This window comes from Poecilia reticulata, linkage group LG20, assembly GCF_000633615.1.
Source record: "Poecilia reticulata strain Guanapo linkage group LG20, Guppy_female_1.0+MT, whole genome shotgun sequence".
NCBI lineage: Eukaryota > Metazoa > Chordata > Actinopteri > Cyprinodontiformes > Poeciliidae > Poecilia > Poecilia reticulata.
Genome location: NC_024350.1, coordinates 15,209,840 through 15,235,462, shown reverse-complemented (window position 1 = coordinate 15,235,462; position 25,623 = coordinate 15,209,840). Strand labels below are relative to the sequence as shown.

The following is a 25,623-nucleotide window of genomic DNA, read 5'->3' as shown; positions in this document are numbered from 1 at the left end:
GTTCTTGTTTTTGACAAAAAAAATAAAAATAACTCGCCTGGTTTCAAGAAATAATATTTTGTCAATAAGAAAGCACTGAAGCCCACCCTTGAGTTTTCTTTGCCCGTCTATAGTGAAACCAGATGATGCAACAGAGCAGATGGTTTTCAGTCCAAAAAGTAAACACTTCCAATCTTGGTGCTCTTAAATGGGATTATAGATCGCTGTTACTGGAAAGCCAGAGTAAGGTTGGTCTGGTCTTACTGCTCTCGTTATAGAAAGCTTCTCAACGTTTAAATATCCTCACCATACAGCTGCTCTGGCCTGCAGGAGCCAGACCACTGATCACAGCTGCTTGAATTAACTCACCTGACTTTGTTCTTCGATGGGGGATGAAATTACTCACTGTATGTTTATAAAGCAGTTTGCTGTTTACTGATATACAGAAGTTTAAAATTTGCTACTCCTTGCATTGTAGGGGTATTAATAAGGTTTATACAGCACTTTTCTCAAAGAATATTAAGAAAAATGAAACGAACCATCAGAAACCGCAACAAAGTAAGACGGACTAAAATGACAAGCTGCAAAAATATTTCAAATATAGTAATGAATGCATTTACTTAAAATAGTTCTATAAAAACACATCGAATAAACTAAAATGCAAATAATATTAGAATTAAGGAAATTATTCTGTGGGGAAAGAAGCAGCTGTTTTAATGTCAAACAGCTGCTTCACATTATAGAAATAGCTGTTCTGCTACATCTCTTTCTTCCAGGAAAATTGGAGATGATGCATACTAATACTGCATACTAATACTAGGGGGAGGTGAAACAGACTGAAAATGTTATCACAATTATGTTGGATTTAAACAACCATGAGTTATGTTGGCAATTAGTCTGTAACTTTGTACATCCAGACCCCCAAAAAACAAATTCAGTTGCAAAAAATATATGCAATCCCATCATTGTTGAATTTAAGGAACAACTGTTACACGATCTACACAGTAATTTCACTGAAAAATCTAAAAACATGTATTCACAAAGCAAATGCAACTTAATTTCCAATGAAGTTGCTTTGGTATCACAGGATAACCAATTAGCTAAAATTGACTTGTATTTCTTCTCTTGCTTAAACAGCTTACTTAGCTTCTAGATGCCTTTTTATTACCTGTTGTTGCACCTCACAATATGCTAAATAATCTTTGTCTCCTGTCAGATGATGTATGTTCTGAAATGTGAAAATTGGCCAGCAAGGAGATTTCCTCTCACATCACTAGAGTCATAATTGAAGTTTATTTTACACTTTTTCTCTTGTGACTCTAAAAGTCCCAAACTGGAAGGATTTCTTGCATTTATTCACTTAAAACAAGCTGGGTAAGCAAAGGAAAATGCACAGTCAGCAGCCAGACATCTTAGGCTGGCACAAAGAATTGAAACTTGAACATCAGCTTTATCTAAAGATGGCACAATATTCACCAAGCCACAGTGAGGAAAAGTATTAATCAACAGGACGTGTCATTGATGCGGACTGTGAACTAGCTGTGGTGTTGGCAGCCATGTGCTGCTAACACACATAACGGGTGCAGAAACACCCTGAAGTCTAAGGGGAATGATTGAAAAACATCAGATGCATTGATTGTTGTACTATTCACTCTATTAAAACTAACTATTAAAACCGACAATATGTGTTGGTACTTTTAAAATGAAAGAAAGAAAGCGTGTATCCGCCGCCTCCTCAGCTGTTGGTGTGCAGCTTCTCCTCTCTCCACAGCTTTCTAATTCATTCTCCACTCTGAATCTTTTCTATTGTAGTTTCATCCTGCTCTCATGCTCGATTCCTTCTATCCCCTCTTATTTTCCTGCCCCCACCCATGATTGTGCCCTGCTGCACTCGGTGTGGTCATCCCTCAGAATCAGGCTGAAATCACCTCTTTTCATTGCCAAGACATAAACAATGCGACCTCCTCCCTTTTTTTTTTTTTTGATCAGTCTGCCTCCATCCCAGCCTCCCTCTGTAGCGCTCGCCCGTCGTCTGTTTTTCCTCTTACTCCAGCTTGTGCAGTGGGTGTGGCAGCAGTGTCTGGGAAACCAGCAGTCATCGTCTTTATCTCTGTGTTGCTGCTCTTTGAAATTTCAGAAGCAAAATATTTGGCATCATAAACACATGGTGTCAATCTAAATCCGAATTACCAAAAGGCCATGCTTTAACATCCTGCTCCTGCTTTGAAAGGGGAAGCAGTTTTTCTGTATGGTGAAACATAACATCCCTGGCACTTAATTTTTCATGCTCTGTTAGTCATGCGTGGATGTCAAGAGAAGTGCGAGTGTGTCAGACTGATTTTGAACCCTTCTTCTTGTCTCAAGTTGACAGATTGAACTGTGTGATCTGTGTTTTTTTTTCCCCCTCTTGTATTTACTCTTTTCTTTCCTCTCCTAGTCCACCAAGTGGAGACGGCAAATCTGGCTCCGGCACGCTACCGCCCATCAAATCCAAGACGAACTTTATCGAGGCTGACAAGTACTTCTTGCCGTTCGAGCTAGCATGTCAATCCAAATGTCCCCGCATCGTCATCACCTCACTCGACTGTTTACAGGTCAGTGCTAGGAGGTCCTCTAAACCGTCGTGGTTATCTAGGATTTCACTCGGGGAAAAAGAGTGAAAGAGTGTCTTTAGTGTTTGCTTGAATTAGTTGCAAAATAAAACCTTGATGTTTCACGCAGAGTCTTGCGATGGATAGCGTAGGATTAATCTTTCTGACAAGCAAAACAGACAGAAGGTTTATGTCTTGGAACGGACTCAAGCATACCATTGGAGTTGCAGAATTGGAAAGAAATAAAGAGTGAGAAACAGCTGAAGGACCAATAAGGTTTGCTAAACTAGGATTTTAATAGTTACCTTTGGATGAGGCCATAATGGAGCAAATTGCAAAATGGGGAAACAGAGGGGTTTCCCAGGCCTGAATACAAAACAAACTTCAGTTAGAAGCTGATCTCAAAGAAGTATGTGGGGGAAAAAGAAAGTTTTAAAGATAATAAAATTATATATATTAAAGCCATGTGGGATAAACAGTGAAATTATCTAAAGATTGGGGGGGGGGGGGAGTAATGTAAGAAAAAGAAAAAGATAATTACTTCTGAAGAAAATTTGTCCAATTAATTTACCGGGATGCTAAATGTAAAATGTTCATGTGAGTAACGCTGATCACTGTCATATTTATGAGGCTCGGCCTTCAATTAACCATTTTTGGCACACTGTGCAGAAAGATATGGAGGAAGTGCTGAGGCCTAAATATCTCTACTTTTCAGGACCATCCATACATTTTCAACAGGATTGATGGCTGGCCCCATCCAGAGGCTTCTTATTAGCCTGTTTCAAAGCTGCCAAAACCAGTTTTAATGTGCTTTCTGGTCATTTTCTGAGTAAGACACCCAATTTTGTCGATTAAAATAATTGCAGTAGAATGTTAAAGAATAACTAAGGTACCACTAAGAAATGCCACAGCCAAGGATACACTATGAACCGTCAGTGGCGTTATGCTGAGGTCTGCCTGGCTGCCACCGGTGCTATGCATAAAGTGGATGCAATAATCGAGGGGTACTTTATTAACTGCACAAATCAACAGCAAGATGGTTGAAACGTGGACACACTGAGTTCTATCTGGACAATAATCCCAAATACTCATCAGAACTGGTCTTGACATCAACCTGAATGGAAATGACGTTGATTGTGATGCCAGAAACTTGTTGCTATCAAAAAGTTGTGTGATATGGCTGCGACCTCTGTTAAAGTCTAACACACGTCTTCCCCCAGGCTTGTGATGTGACAGATCAGCAGTTAAAATCAACCAAACTTTAATAAAATGCAAAAGGTATCTTTCGGAGATCAGACAGAAAAACAAAATGCATGCCAAGATTCAGTCAGATCTGGTAAACATTCTGATTACCAGCAGTTTTATCAACTTAAGCCAAACCTTAAGCTGAATAACAAACTGCTCCCGCTCGCATAACTAATGTTTTGGGTTGCTTTTAACAGTTTTGGTTTTATGAGTCACACTTCCTAATAAGAGGTTGTTATTGTTATCTCTGGTTCAGTCGACCTAACCAGCACAGGAATGTGCACATGTAATATTTAAGAGGATGCAGAGTCGTGGCATGATAATATTACAGCAGATCATACTCTGTTAATCAATACAAGCTTCAATACCTGCTTACTAACATATCATAATAAAAGAATAAATGTAATCCCATATTGTAATAAATGACAACATATAATCCCTGAGGAGATTTGACTGAATATTACAGTCAAATCTCCTATGATATATTTGACATATTTTATATAGAAAAACCACAATAAAATCAATCTTGTGCACTGAATTCTTGTTTTCTCGCTTATCACTTTACGGTGAAGCAAAGAATGGTTCAAATTCCTCGTTAAAAGCCCCAAATTAATGATGAGAGTATGCAAACTTCTGGCCAGCAGTGCACATCTGGAAGCTCCTACTGAGAGGGAAATGAAAAACAAGACAAGTAGAGTCAGGTGTTCATTATTTTTTTATTCCTTGCAGTAGATGTCAAAACAATGAAGGTCATCAGGGGTTTATCAATCTGTGCTGCTAAGGTTTTTACATATCGGCATGTTTGTGTGACTTGCAGAAGCTGATAGCGTACGGCCACCTGACGGGCAGCGCTCCGGACAGCACAGCACCAGGAAAGAAGCTCATCGACAGGATCATCGAGACCATCTGCGCGTGTTTTCAGGGACCGCAGACTGATGAGGGCGTGCAGCTACAGATCATTAAGGTCCCATCATTTTACTCTCCATCGTTCATACGCAGATACTCAGACTCATTTTGAGCTAATCAGATTGTGCAAACTGAGTTTCTTCCACTGAAAGTAAACAGCAAAACTTAAACTAGTTTTGTCGATGCACGACCTGGAGGAAATGATGCACGCTTTCATCGCAAAGTACCTTGACTATTGCAGTTAAGATTTATGTTTGGGTGACTCGGCACATCTCACTGTTTCTTTGGATATCAAATATATTTAATCTGTCATATTTGCTTTAAATATTAGAGAGGAAGCTTCTCTTTTAAAAACGTGTTTTTTCCTGATCGCCGTTCGCCCAGTGTGAGTTGACATTCTCAATTTAATGTCTGTATTTAATGAGAATTTTGTATCTGGTTTGGTTATACGCCTTTTATTTTTAAATTTTTGGTGTTATTCCTTTTATTTTTATTTCTCTGTGCAGAACTTTTTACGAACTTGGTGTTTAAAATGTGCTTAATGACTAAATTGGACAGGAGACTGTCTACTTGTGGAAAACAAACCAGCAATTATCAGTTCTTAAAAACCAAATGCCACCAGATTTTCTGAAATTAGGAACATGAAATGACTATCGTTAATGTCGCTGCACTGTTCCAGAACCCGTTTTAGAACCGGTTTGATTTTAACTTTGAGCAAATTTTGAAAGTCTCAGATTTGCTTATATGCAGATATGTGGTTCTAGGTCGGTGTGGCTAAGCAAACAGAACAGATCTGAATGTTTCAAGTTTTTCTTTTTTTTTATCATCTAACTTTTGAAACTGTATGTGTTACATCTGCAGTTTGATGTTTCCACTATGCCACTCTTCATGTTGCTTTACGCACTGCAAAATACTGAAAACACAACCATAAGGAAATGTTTCAGACTATCAAAGATTTCAGTTCAGCTCACACTTCCCGTCTTTCCTTCTCCACCGTAGGCTCTCCTGACAGCAGTCACCTCCCAGCACATAGAAATCCACGAAGGCACCGTGCTGCAAGCCGTCCGCACCTGTTACAACATCTACCTGGCGAGCAAGAACCTCATCAACCAGACCACGGCGAAGGCCACGCTCACGCAGATGCTCAACGTCATCTTCGCACGCATGGAGAACCAAGCAGTACGTTCAAATGCTCTAGGAACACAAAGTCGCCTGATTGTTGTTTACATAAACACGCAGCATCTCTCTTGAATCACAGTCTCTGAAAATTGCTCTAGTGGAAGCTAGTTTTAAGTCGAAATGAGCTAAAGACGTTTATTCGTAGGTAGACGCCATGCTGTGTAAGGATTTAAATAAGTTTGGATTGTAATGCAGGTGCATCTCTGTAAATTAGAGTATCATTGCAAAGCAAATTTATCTCAGTTAATTCAGTTAAAGTAGTAAACCTCATAGATTCAATACACATAATTAAGTGTTGGAGACTGCTGACTTAATATTTGTCTTGTTGACATTTATTTGTGTCTTCCACATTGAAGATGTGCCACAAAATGTCTTATTTATTTTTTTTATTTAAGAAGTTGGCTGCTCAGAGTGCTGTATGGAAGAATATTGATGGAAAGTTGAGTGGAAGGAAAAAGTGTGGCAGAAAAAGTTGCACTAGCAACAAAAAAAACTGCAGTCATGCAAGAATTTTGAAGAATTTAGGGGAAATTCTCATGTCGTGGTCTGAGGTGGGAGTCAGAGCTTTGCACACACTCATGCAGAACATGGACTACAGCCGTCACACTCATTGTGTTAGGCCACTCCTGACACAAAGTTAGAAGTGTCTTTACTGGGCGGAGGATGGAAATGTTGCTCAGGGAACCACAGGCTAAACACATCCATGCTGCGCCGTGTTGATGCAGTAATTTGTGCATAAACAGCCCCAACCAGGTATTGGGTGCATATACTGTAAAATACATGTTTTTTGGGGGGTTTTTTAGAAATATTTTTAATGGTCTGAATTTTGAGTTTCAATGGATTTAAACCGTAATCATCAGCATTAACATAAATACATGCTATTCATTTGCAGCTATATAATATTTTAGGCTCCTTTTTAATTATTGAAATGAATTCACTTTTCAATCATATTCAGATTTTTTGAGATGCACCTGTATTATCATATCAGCAAAAAAAAAAAAAAAAAAAAGCTTACTCTAATCTCATCTTTTTCTTTTTGAATGACACTTCTCCCCTCCTCACCTGCCTCCCTCCCCCCTTTTTGGACACATAGCTTACAAATCACAAGCTATCTTGGTCTCTGGCCTCCAGAAAGCGTGACCGCCAGGTAAAAGCGTGCAGGACTGCCCGTGACATTGCCTGATCAGAACTCTTTCAACTCTTTCCTGTGCATCTGTGTTTGCGCATTCAGCTTCCTTTTTCCCCCCCCTCTTCCCTTATCCATCCGTGCACTCATTCGTTCTCTTCCTTTGCTCCAACTCTGCACACGAATGCTGCACACTCTTTCCACATTAATGCTTGCTGTGGCCTCTCTCGCTCATCTTGCTTTCTCCACGACATACTCGTTTTTAATTGCACCAGGAAGTGGTGAATTAATTTTTTTTATGTGTAGCATATGTGACTGGTAATGAGTCAGACGGAGTAGTAAAAGCAGCGATGGAGAGACGAGGCAGACTTTAAGTATTGTCTCTGCCCCTGTAGTGCAGCACAGGAGATCAACTTTCTGTATTTGTGTGTAGATGCATCCCACTGGCTGCAGCTCAGCATGGTGTGTTCACACACACACACACACACACACACACACACACACACACACACACACACACACACAGCATTGGTCTCGTGCAGCCTTCACTATCCGACTGAGGTGGCATTTAAATAATGAGCTTAGTTTGTTTGCGCTGCCTCGTCTGTCCCCTGCGGTACGTTTGTCTGCTCCCGTTCGATGCTAATCGCTTATTTAGAAAGGCTGCGTCGTTGAATTAATTTACTGAGGTTTTGATGTGACAATAGCGACAGTTCTGTTTAATTAGGATGGAGCAGCTTCTAATAGAGGTGTGGTGTTCAAACTTAAAAAGCAGTAGCCCAATTAAAATTAGATTGTTTGAGGAGCTTTTATGAGATTTTTGTTGTAAATCGGTAAATGGAAAATCCCCAGTCTCTGTGTTCCCACCAGATATTTCCTCTTATTTTCCATTTTTCATGAGGTAACGTTCTGGTCAGATGTCTGCATACACTCATAATGGGCATGAATGACTTAGGCATTTAAATTTCGATTGGACAAATATTGACTTAATAATTGGTTTCCAAAGAACAGAAATGTATAGATCATTGAAACTTTAAAAGTGATTGCATTTGCAGTTTTATTTTATTTATATTGCATATTGCAAAATAATTTAATGGAAATATTTGGTAGAGCATTTGACTGCATGCATTCATGCATTCAAAGTCTGCTTTTTGCTATCATATTTGGCCACTTGGATGGATTGGTCTTAGTCAACATCAGATCTAGATCTTAGTGACAAAGGCAAATAAAACTAAGGGAAGCTGTGGGAAATGTCTTGATTACCAATGGCAACGTTCAGCTGCAACAGTTCAGGTTTTCCTAATGCTTTGCTGCCTTATAATGTAAGAGCAATTAATACTCTAAAGCTTTATTATCTCATCCCATCCTAAAAAGAACAGATCGAATACATCCTTCAGGGCTGAAAATGAAGATGAGATGCGGCACACGGCGTCAAATATCTGAGCATGTCACGCTGTGCGAGCTCGACATGAAAATGTCAATAGCGACCGCCGTCACTGAGCGGTGGAAGTGTTCCCACAGCGGAGTTATGTTGGAAAGATCTGATGGCAACGTCATCGGATCAATGAGTGGACATCAGGTTAATGTTACCGCCTCGTTATTGGCGAAGAAGAGAGAGAAAAGCAAACACTGTGGAAGTGCTCATGGCTCGGTAGGAGAGAAATATGATCAGACGTCTGTCACAGCAGCAGTCACTCGGCATTATTATCCCAACACATTTCTGACGTTGCTTGGGATCACCGTTTGGTCTTTCCATCAATTCTTTGAAAGTTAAGATTTTATCCAAAGCCCAAAATAATTGCACAGCTTAAGCCTGGCATACCCATGGTCAGTGTATGTAAATGTCCCACCGGAGCCTTAAGTCATGCCGTTTTACTTTGATTTTGTGAAAGTGTCACTTTTTTCCCCCCAGACTCTGTCAACTCTACATGTGTGATTTTCTTCTCAACCTTCTTATTTCTGGAAATCTACAAACACTCTTGGATTGCAATGCTAGTATTTTAGGTTGGCTGAGGAAACCTGCGCTGTTTGTTAGTGTCGTATTTCTCTATAATGAAAGTTGTTTTTTATGCTAATGTGGTGTTATGTCGAACAGCACAAATACAGTCAAACCTAAAATTATTCAGACCCCCAGCAGGTTTAGTGTTAGTATTATTGCCATTCAAAAAGGAAGTTAGTTTCTGATGGGTGATGAGACGGGCATCTCTCAAAATATGATAAAGCACTGTAAAATGTTCAAATTTTCATCATATCAGAAAAAAAAATGGTTTTAAATTGCATAGCTCAATTGAAACATTTGTTTTCAGCCAATTTATCGTTGGTGATGAGATCTGAGTTTATGAGTTTGGAAGGCCTCCTTGCCATCACCCTAATCTGTAGGTAACCTCCATAGATTTTTTTTTGTCAGTTTAAGTCTGTAACAGGGATGGAGAAGCATGATATCATTTATTATAATCAAGAAAACAGACTGTGAAGCTGAAATTAGAAGAAACAAAAGCTAATTCTGGTCTTGGTTTATTAAGAGCTTCACTAAATATTATAATGTCGTCACTACATTCTTTTTAAAGATACCGTTGAACTACTTAATGTAACCAGTCTATGGAAGAAAGCTGTTTGATGTGTACATTTTATTTATTGAGCAGAATTTGTCATCTTCAGGCTTTAGAAATAACGCAGTATAGCCTAAACCCTCATTATTTGAAATACTTTTATTATATCATTATCCCAAAAGTACCGCTAGTAAATGTTGATCCCACTTCCAACCAGAAGAAACAATTTAGTAAATGTAAAAGATTACTTTAAGCTTAAATCTAAGAAGGCTTTTTTTTGGATTCCAGTTTAAAACAAATTGTCCAAAAAGCCAAATGTTACAGTGTCCAGCAGGCGGTCTGCTCTGAAAGAAGCAGGCGTGACACGGCCGTATATTTTAGTCCTTTTCCATTAGAAATGCTTTCTGCCAGCAGCAAACTTAAATGGACTCGACACACACCGGCCAGCATGAAGTGATTCACAATGTTTGTCTCATTGCTGTTTGAGTAGCATGCCGTTTTTCTCTCAGCATATTTATGTGCATTCTCACTGGACACGCAGCAGATGTATGCCGACGCACTAAGTATATGTTGGGGGAGGGAACAAATTGTCTTATAGCCGAGCTGTGAGCTCAGTTTCCTCACAGGAAAGGCAGTCGGGTTGATATTAACCAGTGTTTTCCTACTTGTGTTTCTAGTCCATGCTGCTTTCTAATAACCATTTCTCTTCTCCGTCTGTGTTTGTTTTTTGTTTTTGTTTTGTTTTTTCGGCCTGCGTCTGTCTCCCATCCCTCTGTCAGCTGCAGGAAGCCAAACAGCTGGAGAGAGAGCGGCACCGACAGCAATCCCCTGTAGCCCAGCACACCGAGCCAGAATCCCCGCAGCTCCAGACTCAAGTTCACCCACCCGGAAAGGCCCCCACCCAGGAGGCCAACGGCCCCGTCAGCCCCGCGACCCCCAGCATCGCCACGCCCTCCACACCGTCCACCCCTTCCACGCCGGCCCCGGAGTCCAGCAGCAGCAGGTCTGCGTCCGGGGAGCGGGAGGAGCGGGAGGAGCAGGGGGAGCGGCCTGAACCCAACGAGAACCCGGATCCTGAGAACGGTTCCGAGTTTTGCGTGGCTGAGAACGAGCAGACTGAGGCAGACCAAGCCACCGCAGCAGTACAAAGTGAGCTACCGCCCATGGAGTCCCTCCACCACCGCTTAATTATACTCCGAATTTTACTGTAGATTGGAAAAAAATGCACAAATGAATCAGACTTTTGGATTAAGTAGACTCTTCTTACAGTTTACAACAAAATCATTCGACCTGTTATTTAAAATGTACAATTAAACTAGAGATTTATCGATGCCATATCTCAGGTTTAGTATCACCTGAAACCTTTCCGACGCTGAACTGACATAAAAAGTTCCTGTTTTTAACACCAGATATTTATGTTTATTTAATAACTTTGCACCAGTGCAGGACACTTAAATACACCAGCTTCTCACGCTTGGTCAAACAAGACAACTTCAATTGATATAGATTTTTTTTCAATATTAATATCAAATTAGTTTCTCTGGAACTCAAACATGATTTGCTTTTGTTTAGAGATTTACTATGTTTATGAAAATGAGCAGAATGAACCTACATTCGGCTTCCTCACTGGAAGTACCCATGTTAAATATAACGATCGAATTCATCTTCGTTTTCACTTATATGCATTTATTTATTTTTGTAAAATAAATCCGATCCTAACTGCGTTTATTGTGTCCTGCAGATGCAGCATCTAAACAACATGAAGGAGCAGGTGAAGAAGAGGACGAGGAAGCGCCTAACTATGAGGAGAAAGCCCAGGAAATTGTCCAGAGTATTCTGCAGGAAGTGGTCAACACTGTGGCTGGAGGTGAGACGTGCTTTATTCATAATTTCAAGCGACGTGGCTCAAGTATTAAGTGAAATTATCAATCTGGCCCAGCTATTTCTCCTGAAGCATGTTTTAAAGACTAGATTATCAATCCATTTCCTCCTCTGCTTGTAGTGTCTGCAGGCCACTGCTTGGACCCGGCTAACCTCTGCTCCGACACCAAGGAGTCAGCCGGCGAGCCAGAGGAGTCCCCGCCGGCCGAGACAGCAACTGAAGGCACCCAGAGCTCGATGGAGGACGAGGGGACAGTGGGGAGCGACAGCGAGCACGTCCATGCAAACGGCATTCCCGGCACGCCTATTTCTGCTAGCTTTACGCCCTCGTTGCCTGACGACAGATTATCCGTCTCCTCCACCGACACTCAGGTGAGGAAGTGAAGACGTTCTGAGTGTTGGACCTTATAAACTGAGCTAGGTGTTAAAATTTCTTTAAGTTGTACACTTGTTCATTCTTTGCTTCGCCACTGACCCTTTTGGCAAAAACTGCAAAATCCATGGTACTAAATTGTCCTGAAGCATTTGAAATTATTTCAAATTATTTGTTTATCTTTTTAATTATTTCTTGAATTGAGTCATCTTTGGCCCTCGCTACCAGAACGTTCTGTCAGAAGAAATATATCTGGATGTTCAGCCAGCCAGACAAAACCCGAGTCATTGTCTTTTTAGAAATAAACTTGTTAGTTATCCATTATGATGTTTGTTGTCATAAAAATGTAAACTTCACAAGATCTGCCTTGAGAACAGGGATTGTCAGTAGTTTGAAACGGGTCGTAATGGAGCTCACTGTGTGCCGTGTAATCTATACCTGCGAAAACACCGCAGTGACACGCAAGAGCTGGAAAACACAAACTGAAATGGCTTAAAATAAACTCTACCTGCTTTAGATAATAAATGGGTGATGATCAACCAAAGAAGTAAGTTATTAGGTTAACCTGAAGTTCCTTGTGCAATTCACACTGGTGTTAAATTTACACTATGGCAGGTGTAAATTTCACTTCCTGAAACCCTGTCCCTCAGTCTGGCAACATCTGAATCTCATCTGGAGCTTCTCCTCAAGTTGTTGTGAAGCCAAAGGTCAAGTTTGACACAGCTGGACTCTGGACTTTTTTTTCACATTGGCAAATAGGTGTGTGCGTAATTTCTTCTGCAGCTGATGAGAGGAATCTGATACGTTTGCTTAATGAATAAATAATCGTCCTGCTCCCTGCTTACTGAATGAATGAAAGAAAATAGAGTAAAAATGTGAGCAGGCGGGTCGGAAGCAGAGACTTTCTGTTCACATACTAAGGAATAAAAGCTGCTCCTCAAAAAATCCTTAAAAATAATCTTATCACTGCATCTGAACTTTTACGACCTGATTTTTTTTTTTTCTAAAATGCACTGAGGTTTTCTTATTATGTCCTGTAGAAGGTCATAATACATTTTGAAATTAAGACGTTATAAGGGTTAAATCCAGGAAAACTTAGTTTATATCAGTCTTTAGCAACTACAGAATCATTACAAAAGTGTGACTTGCATTTCTATTTAGCTCCCAGAACTCTGGTGCCCCTAAATGTAATTTGGTGAAGCCAATTGCCAGCAGAGGTTGCCTAATTAATAAAGGAAACTTGTTTGTAATTTAATCCTACTATAAATCCACCTAAAATTCGGCATTTCTTGAAAAGTTGCAAAAAGAGAACTGCTGTTGCGAACAAATGTAAAGATTTGCAAGGTAGCTTGTCTTTGGTGTGTCATCCAGCTCTGAATGACCTCTGCAGGTCAGTGTAATTACTCTGAGGTGTAAATCTTCAAACAATCTTATTGTTCTGTAAGGCTTTAACATTAACACGCTGTTGATGTTAAATAATCTGGAAGATAAAAGCTGTAAAACCAAACGTTGCTTGTTTTTCTGCTCCTTTAGGAATCGGGAGCAGCAGCTGGCCAGCCGCCAGGTGCCAAGTTCTCCCACATCCTCCAAAAGGACGCTTTTCTGGTCTTTCGCTCTCTCTGCAAACTGTCGATGAAACCACTATCAGACGGACCGCCTGATCCAAAGTAAGACTTTGTTGGTTTTTTTTTTTTTTTGCGTAATTGAGGATTTTCTACAGCTTAGAAGAGTTTGCTTTGTTAGATGTGCTTTTACTTCCTCGATTTGTGTAACTAATTAATTAATCAGCATCTAATGGAGACTCCCAGTTCATTTAGCTGTTGGATTTTACTTCTAATTGCCAAGTTTTATTCTAAGTTGCTTAAAACCTGAGAGTTGGACATTCTGTGATTTTTATTCCTAGTGGAGGCTTCATGGAAAGGCCTTTTAATGCCTCTGGGATTTTTTTTTTATCCTTCCTCTAAGCTGCAGGTCTGACTACAGACATCATGAATCATGGTTTAAAATGAGGATCGCTCCGACTGTGGTGTCTTTTCATTGGTTTCCTTTGGTTATGGAGGCAATGAGACATCAATCAGAATTTTCTGAATCACTTCCTTGTATCATGAAACACTGGAGCCCTTTTCATCCTTCCTCTTTACTTTTTCAAAGCACCACAAATGCAAAATAAATTATTTTTTAAATTTTTTTTATTTTTTACTCCAATTTAATATTTCCCCTGACCACGCTTCAGTCAGAGGAAATGTGATTATACCGATAGCTGCACCTTCTCTGGATTCGGGATCTTCTGCCTCAGGCTTCTACCTAAAACTGCATTCTGACTCTCTCTTGTTTCTTTACTGTTTCCCAACCAATTTATTCTTAATTTCAACAAATCTGTGTCAAAGAAATCCAAGCTATCCAAGCTGCTTTTCAAATGGCTTCGGATATAGTTCTGGTGTAATGACGTGCTTCGCGAAGGCTGACATGCTCTGTCTGGATCAGACTGAAATCTTTGCTCTCCTAAAAAGGTTTATTCGTCAGATATTTCACTCCGTCACACCTGAACAACTTGATACACACTGAACATGTGAAGTGTCTACAGCTTAACTAAAGCAAATGACTTTGGATCCGCGTCTGCGATCACCGTCGACCCATCTGATCTTCTGTCCTCTCCTCTAAATGCTGCCATACCCCACCTTGCGTCTGTTTTTTTTTTAACACTACAGATGCTTTCCATTACTATGTACCAACATAAATGCTGTTAAAAAGCCTCTCTTATAAGATTTATAGAAAGCATTTCTTGGCAATAAAATTCCATGCTATCATAAAACCGAAGTTGGATCTCATCTAAGAAATTGCTTAAAAAGTAAAAGGATGTTATTGTTTTGGCACTTAGATCCTCCCTTTCTTACTGCTTTACAGAAATGGAAAGCAGATAAAGAAAGTAAAGCATTGCAAAGGAGCATTTAAAGTCGGCATATAAATAAGCTGAATCTGTTATTTGTTGAAATTCGGTTATTTCTTTCCCCAGAGCCTTTTGCTACAGTAGAGCTTTGCAGACAGATGGAGGTTGTGCATGCAGGCGATCTGTGACCGTGACCCCCAGAGCATTTTCTTTTAATCCTGCTGACGATTTTTAACTCTCTGCTGCAGACGCACATCCTCATGAGTTCTCTCCATGTAATTGGTTGTAAATTCCTTTCAAGGGCATTGTTTTCTGTTACAAAGACCAAAGAACGCAGCAGAAGCATCGGGGATGAAACTGCGGAGAATCTTAAAGCAGGTTTAGGTTATAAAACATCTTCCGAAGCAACATCTCACGGAGCGCTGCTGAATCATCTGACCTACATGTTAAACTGACTCAGATTACTACAAACTAAGCAGTTGTATAACCTTCTGAATGTAAATTTTTATTCTGCTAACCATTTTCAGAATCATTCAAACGAATATGAAGACTAACAAATTTCCTTTGTGTGACTGCCGCAGGTCCCACGAGCTGCGATCGAAGGTGTTGTCTCTGCAGCTGCTGCTGTCCATCCTGCAGAATGCCGGGCCCATCTTCAAGACCAACGAGATGTTCATAAACGCCATCAAGCAGTATTTGTGCGTAGCGCTGTCGAAGAACGGCGTCTCCTCTGTGCCTGAAGTCTTTGAGCTCTCGCTCTCCATCTTCCTTACCCTGCTCTCCCACTTTAAGACCCACCTCAAGATGCAAATCGAGGTAAAACGTTTGCATGCGTCTATTTAGTGAAGTTTTCTTTTTATTGCAAGCTCTACCGACAGCTTAAATAGCAAGCGTATTGTCTTGTGTAAAATAAAATAAAACGATCTTGCAAGATAAGTACACTGAGTAAATTTAAATTCAGCCAAAAGATCGGTTTCTTGCTCTTGAGACATTTGCTGCATGTATTCCCCACTTTCTCTCTCTGCCTCTTTTCTGTCTGGTAATTATCAATAAAGGCAACTAGTGCCAAAAAAACAAAGCATATAGTTAAATTCCACTATCCTCTGTTAATTGAGTTGCCAGAGAAAGAAACAAACACCTTCTTTGGCAGGAGACGGTTGAGATTCCCTAAACCAAAGCTCAAATTTATGGTAAACTTGAGGCCAAGTTCCAAACAAACTCAATAGTATTTGAAAGACAAAGTTGTAGATTAGTCAGTTGAATGATGTTCTATGTGCAAATTTTCACATGGAATATAAAATACCTAACCCTCTCTGGACAAAAGGAGCATTAACTAAAGACCTAAAAAGAAAAATCAAGTCATATGGCCAAAATATGAATTATTAAATATTATAAGGCTTTGTTTTTTCCCCAACTCCCTTACAAATGGGTGATGCATGAGTATATACAGGTCCTTCTCAAAAAATTAGCATATTGTGAGAAAGCTCATTATTTTCCATAATGTAATGATAAAAATTAAACTGTCATATATTTTAGATTCATTGCACACCAACTGAAATATTTCAGGTCTTTTATTGTTTTAATACTGATGATTTTGGCATACAGCTCATGAAAACCCCAAATCCCTGTCTCCCAAAGGGGAAAAGCAGTTCTTCAGCTGCCTTGTTGGAAAACTTAAAAAATGAGTACTTAATAAGATGAATAAAAATAAAAAAACTCAACCAAAATTAGCATTAAATTTATTTAGGACATGAAGTGAGCAGTTCTACCTGTTCTTCTTTCGTCTCGGCCAAATTAACTCGCCTTCCTCCTTCCAGGATCCCTGATCCTGTTGGCTGCTCTTGTTTTGTGTTGCGAGTTGCTCCTTTTGCCTGGTTCTGACTGGAAATGCAATAAACTCTCTCTTTTGCAGGTGTTCTTCAAAGAGATTTTCCTGTACATACTTGAGACGTCCACAAGCTCTTATGACCACAAGTGGATGGTCATCCAAACACTCACCAGAATATGTGCAGGTTTGCTCTGCTTTTTTCTATTCTTGTTTTGTTTCTGCACTAATATTGACCTCATATGTAATTGAATTAACTTTTCAAAATGAAGTATTTTTGAAAGACACTAGTAGGAGAAATATTATAATTTCTCCTTTCTACTTTAATCATAATTTTTTGTGCTTTCAAAAGCAATTCTTTGAGCCTATAACTTTATAAGTCGTTTCTATGATTTCCTAAGGCTTTGTGGAGGGAAAAAAATGTGTCCCTTCTGTCTCCTTTAGATGCCCAAAGTGTGGTGGACATCTATGTGAACTACGACTGTGACTTGAATGCTGCTAATATATTTGAGCGCTTGGTCAACGACCTCTCAAAAATAGCCCAGGGCCGTGGAGGCCACGAGCTCGGCACAACACCCCAACAGGTGAATTTTTGTTTTCCTCACGTTCTTCATCTATTCTGTGCCTGCTTTACGGGGATAGTTCAGGATTTATAAAGTAAGGTGCTGTTAAAAGGTTATAAACAGTTAATATCATACCTTCAACTCACAACACTCGTCGTTTATCGTAATCCCAGTTTAGCTGATGCTGCAGAGGGAAGCTGACGAGTTAGAGAAGGGACCAAGACCAAAATTGACATCTATAAATCTCAAAAATGCCACAATGGTTTATTTGAACCTATAAAACTTCATCACGTCTGTAATTTGGATGTAATTTGGAAGTTATTTACACAGAAGTTGACAATTATTTAGACGTTAAATGTAGGTCAGAGGCATTGCCCCACCCTTAGACTTCCCTGTGAAACACAGACCGAAAACTGAACTTGTAAACAGTTTAAACTCAGAGCAGCCAAGTTTAAACTACCGTGTAGAAATCAAAAATGTCACAACTGCTCATGTAAACAGTGTTACTGATTTTTTTTTTCTTACGCTGTCTACTTTTTCTGTCTGGTATTTAGTAACTGGAAAGAGTTAAATGTTTGATTCTTAGTACATGAAACGTCACCTGTGATGCAAAAACCCACTGAGGTTTTTCAGGTTGTAGCCGTTCTCAGACTAGCCATTCGGCTTCAACCTCCAGAACCAACTAATCGTAATGTGCACTAAATGAAGCGACAAAACAGAGTTGGTTACATCAAGGAAAGATATTAACCATTTCCAACCTTTTAGCAGAACCATAATTTATTCCCAAAACGTCCCACTAAGACAGCTCGAAAAGTTTTACTGATTATTTGATGTGTTTTATATTCTTGTCCAGGAGCTGACTCTGAGAAAGAAAGGCCTTGAATGTCTTGTGTCCATCCTAAAATGTATGGTGGAATGGAGCAAAGACCAGTACGTCAACCCCAATTCCCAGACCAGCCTGGGTGAGTCATTTATGAGATGCTAGCTGCAGTGAAACCCAAAGCACAAGGAAATGTTGTGACTTTTTTTTGTTTAGATTGATCATTTTAATTATCAGCTTACAGATGCAATGATGTCAGAAATCCTGTTTCTAACAGGCTAGACAGGCTAGACATGGGAGTGTGATCTATGTTAAAGATCTACGGTCTTTCAAATAAGACACACTGAGTTTGCTGTAGAAAACTGCGCACAATTTGTTGCAAATGTGTTCCAAACTGAGCTGCGTGTACAATCACTTTGCTTCAACAATAGCTCCAAAGTACTAATAGCATTTCAGCTCTCATTAGTTTTAGCAGACGCTGGAACCAAAACCCCTCCAGGTGAGGAGAAGCTGCTGTAGTGACTGAAGCTTGATGCGTGTGTTTGTGCTGCGCCTGCAGCTATCGGCACAGTGAAAGGGATTAAGTATTTTTGTGGCAGTATACATGCATGGAAGGATGTGCAAATCTATTAATTCCTGAGGATTTAAAGGTTTGGCTACAGTGGGAAGGAAAATAAGCTGATACTTGTAACTGTGCAATATGCAGTTGGTACGTAATACGGTTCTGAATCGGACGCAGTTTGATTGTTTATAACCTTAATAAAAGCTTAAACAATTCTCACTGTAATGTTTTAGCTGGCTCACACTGAGCAGAGCTCTCCAGATTGCTTCCTTTCCTGCAGTAGACTGTGAAAAACGGGGAAGGTTAAAAGCAGATTTTGGCCGTAATCTATGTGGATCGGTCTCAGTTCCCCTCAGAGTCTTAACAGGAGTTTGAGATAAGGCTTGTACCCTTCAGCATGGCCGCAGTCAGCTGTAGGATTGACCACTGGAAGGAAGGGAAGAAGAGGAAAAGCAAGCTCTCGTCGGCTCAGTTCCAGCCACAGCAGGCAGTGAGATAATGCTTCGGCACATAGAGGCTAATCCAGGAGGTTCAGACCCTGAAAAAGAGCAATACCTTTCACCAAGCTGCAATGAAGCACCAATCTGTGACACGTGGAGCATATCCTCTCTGCGAGTCGGGCCGCTGGGTCTTGCGCACAGAGGACGGATTTGTCGTTAGCTGAAGGAGGAACCCGAACTAAGACGAAGCTGAAACTCTGAGAAAGGACTGAAAAGATATCCCTTAAGCCTCTGGAAGTATCCACAGGCCAGCCTGGGGCTAAGCTGTCAAAGCCAAGCAGCAGAGGCAGCTTTGTTGACTGTCAGGGATATTACTCTGCCAAAAAACCCACGACAGCTCATTAGTATACAAACAGCAGCTCACGTTAAAATCCTGCATGCTGAATTTGCCCGGCTGGCAGTGTTGGTGGAGGTTAGAAAGTTTTACATTTTAGACTGAATCCTGTTATAGCAGCATGCCAGGTCCTCGCTTGTAACGCTTTCTTGTCTTTACTCTCATCTTTCTGAATAACTTCGAAGCAAGAGCAGGTAAAAACTGGAACAGTAGTGATTGTTTTAGTGGAATGTGTGTAAAAATAGCTCCAATTTAAACCCTTTGTGATTGTGTTTTAGGTAGTTTTCCATTGTCTCGGTATGAAAGTCTGTCAGCAGCTTTTAATACGACATTCAGCAGGCCTCACTCCAGAATAACTCAGAGTGTGTCTATAATGGGATACACTCGGCTATCAAACATCACAACACAGACCCAAACACAGGGCTCCTATGCGGCCTTTTGATTATTTTAGTATGTTACAGAGATTTGTGAGAGTTTTCCTCTAGTAGAAAATGAGAACAGAACAGTCTGTGGATAAGAAATAATAATCGTTTGAAACCGAGAATTTCTTTAAAACCACGGTAAACTCTGAAACCAGAAATAAGCCTACGTCTGGTTCTGTTGCATAACTTGAGTGGTGTAGGTTACGCAGTAACCAGAACCACGTTTGGTCTGACTTAACCTGTCGAGACCTGAAGAAACATCCAAACCAGATTGTTTTTAAAACCATGGTTTTACGCTCTAAATGGATTCAGATATGTAACAGAAAACACATCTAGTTGCTACAGACGTCTGGCGTCCCGATGCTCTTTTTCTTTTGCTGTGTTGTCCGTGTTTTTAAGAGTGGCAAACATCGAGACGTGCCGACTCGTCTGCGAGGCCGTCCTGAATGTTTTAAAGAGTTTCCGTTGGGTAATCGGACGCCTCAGTTGGGCCCAGCCTGGGTTACAGGGTGAACTTGTTCCAGCAGCAGCGGCGGTGTATCCTAGAGCTCCTCTCTCATGGATTAATAAACCAACTCTCTTGACCTTCAGCTCACATTTCTTCCCCCTATTCACAGCCTGCAGTGTTTTAGAGAACATCCAGAGCCCAAAATGCTGCATTAAATTATCATAATTTACAAAATCATGCAAAGGTGACACTTTTAATTGACTTTTAATGCAACTTTTAGAGCAACTTTGCATTAAAAGTGTCATTATTTACCGAATGACACTTAATGACAACTGTTGTAAACATTCATAAAGACTTCTTTATGTTTATGACAGATGTTATGTCATGTTTATGACGGTGTCATGTCAGTCTTATGCACACCCCTTCAAATAAAGTGTTACCCAAAACAATAATTTTGTTTTCTAAATCATTGGCTTTATTTCCTTTTATTTTTGCTCTTCAGGCCAGGAGAAACCTTCAGAGCAGGACAGCTCAGACACCAAGGCCACAGAGAGCATAAACCGCTATGGCAGCATCAACTCCCTGGACTCCACGGCCTCGTCTGGCATCGGTAGCTACAGCACACAGATGTCCGGCACCGACAACCCAGAGCAGTTTGAGGTTCTCAAGCAGCAGAAGGAGATAATCGAACAGGGGATTGACCTGTGAGTCCGGTGAATTTACAGCTCTATATCCTCATGAACGTGGAGCGAGTTAGCCGTAGCTAAGTTTGGCTTTTCGCGTTTGTGTTTTCCTCAGGTTCAACAAGAAACCAAAGAGAGGAATCCAGTACCTTCAAGAGCAAGGCATGCTGGGTACAACCCCAGAGGACCTTGCACAGTTCTTGCACCAGGAGGAGAGGCTTGACTCGGTAAAAAAACAAAAAACAAGTCAATTCGCTTTAGGAAAAAGTAGAAAGTAAAGAAAGGTAGACACTAGAATACTTTCAAAATAATCACATTTGTTGCAGAAATAGTTTATTAACAGGCCGATTCTCAAAATTCCATCACCGCTGAGACATAGACCAGCAATCTATTTTTTTCTGATTATGCTATATTATAATCTGTAATGATCATAACAATGCAGGGACCATTTTTTTGTGCAGTTAAAACTTACAAGTTAGTCAAATAAAAAAACATGAATGTATATATTAATACATGAATAAAATAATAATTTTATGTTGAGTTAAATTTGTACTCTGCAGATTTCAACAGCAGTTATATAAATAATGAAAGATGTAACGATAATAAATGCTTTATTGCCATTTTAGGTGAATATTGTTCATTTCTGCCTAAAATTACATAAAAATATGTTGCGAGTCTTCCAGTTACCTTTGTCTTGATTCTAGACAAAACACAATTAAGCTCACATCAAATGCTGCCTGCAGTAGGTAAAAAAAGCCTAGAAAAAATTATTAATGTATAAACTTTGATTAAAATAGATGTAATTAAATTGTGACTGTATACATGTAAATCAGAATTAAAAGTAATTTAATATAATGACTGTAATTGAACTCATTTTTTATTGTTTGGCACCATGATGAGCAAATTAGTGCAGCATTAATAACTGCATTAATTACAGCGTCAGATAAAAACAATCTGCCCTGATTTGCTACTCTTTGCTAATCATTAAGACAGCATGTGTTTCACTCTGCAGGGTCACAGACCTGAGCACTGAGTGTAAACGTGCAGGCGTATAGATCAGTAATGCGAAGTGCAGCCTGACCTCTGTGTCGTTGCTCTGTTCAGACTCAGGTGGGTGAATTCCTCGGCGATAACGACCGTTTCAATAAAGAGGTCATGTACGCCTACGTGGATCAAATGGACTTCCAGGGCAAAGACTTTGTTTCCGCTCTAAGGATGTTTCTGGAGGGCTTCCGGCTCCCCGGCGAGGCCCAGAAGATCGACCGGCTCATGGAGAAATTTGCAGCAAGATACTTGGAATGCAATCAGGGGTGAGTTTAATTTGCTTTTTTAAATTTTTATTTTACAAAACAGAAAGGAAACCAGAGAAGATCAAGGATGTGGTTTGTTTTTGCAGTTCGTTTATTCTGCTCACCCGTTGTTCTCGTTTTGTTTTTGTTGCTCCAGACAAACTCTCTTTGCCAGTGCAGACACGGCATATGTTCTCGCCTACTCGATCATCATGTTGACAACAGACCTCCACAGCCCGCAGGTGAGACGTCCACCTCAAGGAAGCTTCAGGGTTTTGGTGTTTAGACAGGAAATGTCCCTTTAAATATCAGTGAAGCGTGCCGAGCAAAAGCCAGTCTTGACTTTATTTTATTGCTGTAATCTGCAAAGGTGAAGAATAAAATGACAAAAGAGCAGTACATCAAGATGAACCGCGGCATCAATGACAGCAAGGACCTGCCTGAGGAGTATCTCTCAGCCATATACGATGAGATCGCAGGGAAGAAGATCGCCATGAAGGAAACGAAAGAGCTCACCATGAAGTCCAACAAGCAAAGTGAGTCTGCCAATCATATCAACGACGAACCACATGTTGTCCCCGCTGATCTGGGTTGAATTGATGTCTGAATCTGAATTGACCCGCATACAGGCGTGGCCAGCGAGAAGCAGAGGCGTCTGCTCTACAACGTGGAAATGGAGCAGATGGCCAAGACGGCCAAAGCCCTGATGGAGGCCGTCAGCCACGTCCAGGCCCCGTTCACCAGCGCCACGCATCTGGAGCACGTCAGGCCCATGTTCAAGGTATTTCACCTGAGATTCCACGCACCCCGCGGGGGGAACACACGGCTAAAGCCTCATCTGTGTGTGACGCTTCTCAGCTGGCGTGGACGCCCTTCCTGGCTGCCTTCAGCGTCGGTCTGCAGGACTGTGACGATACTGAAGTGGCTTCGCTGTGTCTCGAAGGAATTCGCTGCGCCATCAGGATAGCGTGCATCTTTTCCATACAGGTACGGCACCCTGGTTCACTGCAACACAGGCTTCTTACGCAGAATATTTATAGAACTGGATTTGATCACATTTCAAGTCTGCATAAATTGAGTTTGGAAACATCTTTGAGTTTCTAACATTTTTGTTTTTAATAAAAGTTACCTTTTTTTTATATTTTGAGTTGCATTATATTAAAACCTTCATCTTCCATTTGCTAGATAGCAATTTTTAAGGTTTTTGTCAAATGTATTTATTTATTTAGCCTCAATGTTGAAAACACAAACAAATTTAAGCAGAATAATTTCACATCTTATAATTGCATCAAAGCTCTACTTAATCTAGAATTAAGATTCATCATAATGAATCGTTACAAAAAGTTTGTATTTATTTCAGAAATTCAAATCCAAAACAGTCATACATCAGTTTATAACACTAATATATATTTCAATTCTTATTTATATTTATATTTATGTTTTTAGTATCCAGAATAAAACTTGTAATTGTAACTTTTTTGCTCTTTGCCTTGGATTTTTTCTTTTCGCTCAATTTTCTGCCAACACTCTGAACAGCTTTCTTATTTAGCAATGACCTTCTGTGTCAGTGATTATCTGCAAAACATTTCTATATTATTTTCATTGGTGTTATGTAATGTGTTAATTCCTGAAAAACTGGATTTTGGTTGTTCATTAGTTGCTAGCTATTATCATCGAAATAATTGGTCTCAGTATTAAATGTGTTCTATATAAAATATTAAAGATCTTGTTTAGTTTGATGGCTCTCTGGAATTTTAGGTAAATGTTTTGTACCTAAACGACCAAAACATACAAAAATTGCCATCAAAACGTTGGTTTTGTTTCTGAACAGCTGGAGAGGGATGCTTACGTTCAGGCTCTGGCCAGGTTCACCCTGCTGACGGCCAGCTCTGGCATCGCAGAAATGAAGCAGAAGAACATCGACACCATCAAGACCCTGATCACTGTGGCACACACGGACGGCAACTACCTGGGCAACTCCTGGCATGAGGTGAGAGCTTTCAGAACCATACAGCTGGCTACATTCCAGCATCGTCTATTCATATATGTTCTTTATTGATCAGTCATCAAACATAACATGAGTCATAATTGCAAAAATTAGCATCATAGTGTGTTTTTTATGATTATTTTTTGGCACTAGTGGCATTTATTTGCTGTATTTAGACAGGAAATGAGTAAAGAGAGAGAAGGGAGAACGTGTAGCGAAGGTGACCATTCTGAACCTTTAATACAGTTAAAGCCACTTTGCAATTATCCAGTACTTTGTGTTGTTCTATCTAATAAAATACATTGGAGTTTGTGTCTGTAAGAGGTGTGATTGGTCTAGCAGTGCGCAGTATTTGGTTTTTTCCTTCTTTAGGCTTTTCATGACCATTTTTTTTTCCCTCCTTCTCAGATCATGAAGTGCATCAGTCAGCTGGAGCTGGCTCAGCTGATTGGTACGGGGGTGAAGGCGCGCTACATCTCAGGGACGGTGCGGGGGAAAGAGGGCTTCATCACCAGCACCAAGGAGCAGAACAACGACGAGTACCTGGGTCTAGGTCAGTAGAAACGTTTCAGTCCGTCGCAAACAGACTATTACTACTACTACTACTACTAAAGATCTGACAGCAGAGCTACTCCCATGTGGTTCTCTCTGTAGTCGGGGGAACAGTGGACCGTAAGCAGATCGCCAGCATTCAGGAGTCCATTGGAGAGACGAGCTCCCAGAGCGTGGTGGTGGCTGTGGACAGGTGTGGATCTGTCATTTCTCCACTCATTTACCTCCAGGTCTCCTCCTGTGCACTTATGTAGACACACCGCTTCACATCTTATTCTCCAATGTTTTCAGGATCTTCACAGGCTCCACCAGACTGGACGGTAACGCAATAGGTGAGTCGAGACGTTCTCCTCTGTGCTTCAAGGACTGCCGCATTTCCTGTGTCGTTGCGACTCATCTTCCTGTTCAAATCACTTCTTTTTTTTTTTTTTTTTTTTTTTTTGACCCCACCCCCATCCCCCCTCACTGTGGTGATTTGTGTCTCAGTGGATTTCGTGCGCTGGCTGTGTGCTGTGTCCATGGATGAGCTGGCCTCGCCCACACATCCACGCATGTTTAGCCTGCAAAAGATCGTAGAGATCTCCTACTACAACATGGGCCGCATCAGGCTGCAGTGGTCCAGGATCTGGGAGGTGATAGGAGACCACTTCAATAAGGTGGGTGTGCGAAACGGAGCGACCCCCTCAGGTTCTCTTTCTATTCCTCCATCTCTCCTCGTTTCCTTCCTTTTGTTCTTGTGTTGCTTTTCCAAGAGGTGTTTTTGTTTTTAATGAGAGATAAATATTACTAAAAGGAAAGGTTTTTTTTGTTGTTGTTTAAACAAGATACTGCTCCTGAATTTATTGCCAAGCTCTGGCAGTAAAGCGCTTCTATAGAAAAATAAACATCACAATTTTTGTTTTTTAATCTATTTTGTCAGCAG

At 40.4% G+C, this 25,623-nt stretch overlaps 1 protein-coding gene across 2 annotated transcripts in view; it reads left to right on the top strand.

The window, feature by feature from the left end:
• Positions 1–25,623, top strand: part of arfgef1 (ADP-ribosylation factor guanine nucleotide-exchange factor 1 (brefeldin A-inhibited)) — a 54,246-nt gene that overhangs the window by 19,447 nt on the left and 9,176 nt on the right. The window contains exons 3-26 of one of the 2 annotated variants that reach the window (XM_008396235.2): positions 2,417–2,573; positions 4,633–4,779; positions 5,721–5,900; positions 6,994–7,047; positions 10,355–10,724; positions 11,317–11,442; positions 11,578–11,828; positions 13,363–13,496; positions 15,298–15,532; positions 16,629–16,728; positions 16,986–17,125; positions 17,958–18,066; positions 20,693–20,894; positions 20,989–21,100; positions 21,978–22,183; positions 22,320–22,404; positions 22,533–22,698; positions 22,792–22,943; positions 23,021–23,149; positions 23,994–24,152; positions 24,558–24,702; positions 24,804–24,894; positions 24,993–25,033; positions 25,188–25,357. In XM_008396235.2, the coding sequence (XP_008394457.1) occupies positions 2,417–2,573; positions 4,633–4,779; positions 5,721–5,900; positions 6,994–7,047; positions 10,355–10,724; positions 11,317–11,442; positions 11,578–11,828; positions 13,363–13,496; positions 15,298–15,532; positions 16,629–16,728; positions 16,986–17,125; positions 17,958–18,066; positions 20,693–20,894; positions 20,989–21,100; positions 21,978–22,183; positions 22,320–22,404; positions 22,533–22,698; positions 22,792–22,943; positions 23,021–23,149; positions 23,994–24,152; positions 24,558–24,702; positions 24,804–24,894; positions 24,993–25,033; positions 25,188–25,357 (3,661 nt within the window). The remainder of the gene's footprint in view (positions 1–2,416; positions 2,574–4,632; positions 4,780–5,720; positions 5,901–6,993; positions 7,048–10,354; positions 10,725–11,316; positions 11,443–11,577; positions 11,829–13,362; positions 13,497–15,297; positions 15,533–16,628; positions 16,729–16,985; positions 17,126–17,957; positions 18,067–20,692; positions 20,895–20,988; positions 21,101–21,977; positions 22,184–22,319; positions 22,405–22,532; positions 22,699–22,791; positions 22,944–23,020; positions 23,150–23,993; positions 24,153–24,557; positions 24,703–24,803; positions 24,895–24,992; positions 25,034–25,187; positions 25,358–25,623) is intronic. The other variant, XM_008396236.2, reaches the window with a different exon arrangement.